General features: G+C 49.5%; 1 protein-coding gene across 1 annotated transcript; it reads left to right on the forward strand.

The window, feature by feature from the left end:
- Positions 1–405: 405 nt before the first annotated feature.
- Positions 406–2250, forward strand: LOC148211698 (uncharacterized). Its single transcript, XM_088122549.1, has 2 exons — positions 406–1516; positions 1619–2250. The coding sequence occupies exons 1-2, from the start codon at positions 406–408 to the stop codon at positions 2248–2250; spliced, it is 1743 nt and encodes a 580-aa protein (XP_087978675.1).
- Positions 2251–3715: the final 1465 nt, after the last annotated feature.

The following is a 3715-nucleotide window of genomic DNA, read 5'->3' on the forward strand; positions in this document are numbered from 1 at the left end:
TTTCGATAGCTCCAACGCCCATCAGGGCCGAGGTGCCGAGAAGCCGAGGCGACGAGTAGTGGCACCCAGAGATCGGGAGTATCTGGTCGACGATGAGGAGGAAAGCCCAGAGGTCGACGTTCAAGAGAGGTCCTCCCACGCTGACCATTCGTTCCGATCTGAAGTGGACCTCCTCCAGGATCAGTTTCAGAGGGAGATAGAAGATCTCAAGTGACAGTGCAGGCCTATAGATCCGCATCGCGTGGCCGAGCAAGAGGAGCCACCTTTCTCCCAAGCAATTGTGGACGCACCTATCCCACCGAGGTTCAAGGCTCCGGTCATGAGTTCTTACGACGGGTCTGGAGATCCGTTCTCTTATGTAGAGATGTTCGAGGGGAAGATGGATTTCCTGGCCGCAGCGACGCTATGAAGTGTCGAGCATTTCAAATAGCCTTGGAAGGCTCAGCGAGATTGTGGTACCGACAGTTGAAGCCCCAATCCATCGACAGTTATCAACAGCTGAGAAGGTTGTTTATCAACCAATTCTCAGCTCGACAGTTGTTAAAGTTGCCACCCTCTCACCTCGGAACAGTGAAGCAACGAGAAAATGAGTCCCTGACGGAGTACATCGCTCGATTAATGGACGAGCATGTCAAGGTGGTAAGTTGCATCGACGACATCGCCATGATGTACTTCACCACAGGTTTGAACGACAGGAACTTGACGATAGAGTTCGGAAGCCGACCGTTGGCCTCCTTGAACGAGATGCTCGCTAGAGCTCGTCAGTACATCGACGGCTTGGAGCTGTGGAAAGCCAATGGAGCTCGGCGAAGCAACCGTGGTAAAGATCGGGACCAAAAGTCCCCTCCTCCCAAGAAGCAACGCAGCGATGGTTGGAGCTTGTCTCGGCGGGCCGACGATAATAAGAGTAGAGGCCGTCGAGACGAGAAAGCCCTTTCAGATCGTCGAGGGCCGAAGTTCGACAAGTTCACTCCGTTGAATGCCTCAATTACGGAGATCTACGTTGCGGCCGAAGACACCGACCTGAAGGCGCTTTTCACAACCCCGGAAAAGCTCCGCCGACCTCCAGGGAAACGAGACAAGCGGCTCTACTGCCGATTCCACAAGAACCATGGCCACGACACTTCACGCTGTTTCCACTTGAAGGAGCAGGTCAAGGATCTGATCCGGAGGGGTTATCTGAAAAAATACGTCGGCAGGCATGAAAGGGCGGAGCCAGAGGGGTCGGCTCAGGAGGACAAGCAAGAGAAAACGCCCCCACCGAGACGGAAGGAAGATCGTCCCGCCGTCATAAATACCATCCATGGGGGCCCAAGTGAGGGACAGTCGGGGCAGAAGAGAAAAGCTCTGGCTTGGGAAGCAGCACACGAGGTCTGTACCTCGTACCCCAAGGAGCCTGTGATGCCGATCTTATTCGACGACCAAGACGGTGAAGGAGTGCACATGCCCCATAATGACGCCCTAGTAATCGCCCCACTCATAGATCACGTGAAGGTGAGAAGAGTTCTTATCGACGGTGGAGCGTCGGCCAACATCCTATCGTTTTCGACGTACATGGCCCTAGGGTGAGAGAAGAAGCACTTGAAGCTCAGCTCGACGCCTTTGGTCGGTTTTGCAGGGGAGTCAGTTAGCGCGGAAGGATGTGTCTCGCTCCCTGTTACCATCGGTGAGGGAGATCAACAAATAACTAAGGTCGCAGAATTTGTTGTGATAGATCGGAACTCCGCGTACAACGCCATAATTGGTCGGCCCTTGATTCATGATCTCAGGGCGGTCCCATCTACTTACCATCAGGTCTTGAAGTATCCCACCTCGGCCGGGGTTGCGACGGTCCGGGGTGAGCAGAAGACGTCCAGAGAATGCTACGCGGCCGCGATGAAGGAAACAATCACTTGTGCAGTGGTCACGGGCGCGGCAAGGCTGTGTGCCGACGAACCAGAGCCGAGCCATGGTACCCCAGCTGAAGAACTAGAACTTGTCCCCCTGCTAAGGCCAGAAAAGCAGGTCAGCATCGGCAGCAGACTGGGGGCCGAGGTGAAAGAGGAGCTCGTCGGTTTTCTGAAAGCAAATGCTGACGTATTCTCATGGTCCCATGACGACATGCCGGGCATAGACCCAAGTATAATGGTGCATAGACTTAATGTAGATCCTAGTTATAGGCCTGTGAGGCAAAAGCATCGGCCTGTCGACGCCGAGCGAAGTAATGTAATTTGTAAAGAGTCGAGCAGTTGCTACGAGCTGAATTCATAAGAGAAGTTCATTACTCCGCGTGGTTGTCTAACGTAGTTTTAGTTAAAAAGTCCAACGGCAAGTGGCGCGTCTGTATTGACTTCACGAGCCTCAAGCCGAGAACAGCGTTGAAAGGTCAGGCAGCCGCAGACTTTGTTGCCGAGCTGACCCCACCCAGGCCAGGGGCGATGTCCGTGACCAGTGGACACTCTATGTGGATGGTTCGTCCAATGAGAAAGGTTGTGGGGCGGGCATGCTGCTCCTTTGCCCCGGTAGTCTTCGGTTTGAGTATGCACTCCTGTTTAGTTTCCGAGCTTCCAACAACGAAGCCAAGTACGAGGCATTGATAAATGGACTGAAGGTCGCCAGAGGGATGAGCGTGAGGCGACTTCTGATTCTCAGCGACTCCCAGCTGATTGTCAATCAGGTTACCGAGGACTACCAAGTAAAGGAAGCTCGTATGGAGAGGTATCTGGCCAAAGCCCGAGGGCTCCTCGTCCAGTTTGAGGACTATGTGATTCAACAGGTGCCGATGTCCGAAAACTCCAACGCTGACGCACTGGCTCGCCTGGCCTCGGCATACGAGACTGATCTACCAAGAACGGTTCCAGTTGAAATACTTGTTGGTGGCAAATCCTGGCCTGCCATATGTCATGATCGAAAAGGTGAGTTGGTTAAACACGCAGGCGAAATGGAGAAAGCGGCTCCAATGTACTCAGGTCGGCAGTCAGGGTAGGATCTATAGTGCCGAGCTGAGCTGATACAGAGTTCGTAACAGTGTCCCTTCCGTACCCGACAACATGCCGCGATTTTAGGGTGTGTCAGAACCCCTGTCGGGCCGAGTTTCTATAAATAGAAACCTTTGCCTTAAATGCAAGGTACGCAATCCTAAGAAGTCTCGGCAAGTTAGCTCGGCCTAAAACTAACTTGCTCGTCGGAGTGCTAACTTTGTTTTGCAGGTCCCAAGAGAGTTCAGGGAAGGTGTGGGACCGTTGGCAGTGGTTCGTCCTGAACGTACCGATCTAAATTATATCCGAGCTCATCAATTTCGGGGTCAAACAATATAAATATCCCTTGTGTTTATAGATATTATTATTAAAAATAGCTAGTTAATTATAACATAATTAAATTACAATTAAAATATTAAATTATTTGTTCTATTTCATATGTCGCCCCACTTTTATATAATAAATTTTTATATCTCAAATTTTCTACGATTATAGTATCTTATATATTGATATTTTATATTTTGTTCAATTACGTTAACTAAAGACCAGGATTGATTAGAAATTATGAAAAAAACAGAACTTGAATTTACTAATTTAAATTAATTCCCATTAATTTTTATTGTCTTGTCCTGATGTCTTCATCCACATTCATTTCGATAGGTAGATTATTGTTATTTTTAGATATGATGGTTAAAAGTTATCACTTGTACCATAAAAACTGTTATTAAAATTTTATTAACTAATTCAAACAATTTCCA

This window comes from Momordica charantia (assembly GCF_013281855.1).
Source record: "Momordica charantia cultivar OHB3-1 chromosome 4 unlocalized genomic scaffold, Mcharantia_2.0 BLBB01000004.1, whole genome shotgun sequence".
NCBI classification, from domain to species: domain Eukaryota; kingdom Viridiplantae; phylum Streptophyta; class Magnoliopsida; order Cucurbitales; family Cucurbitaceae; genus Momordica; species Momordica charantia.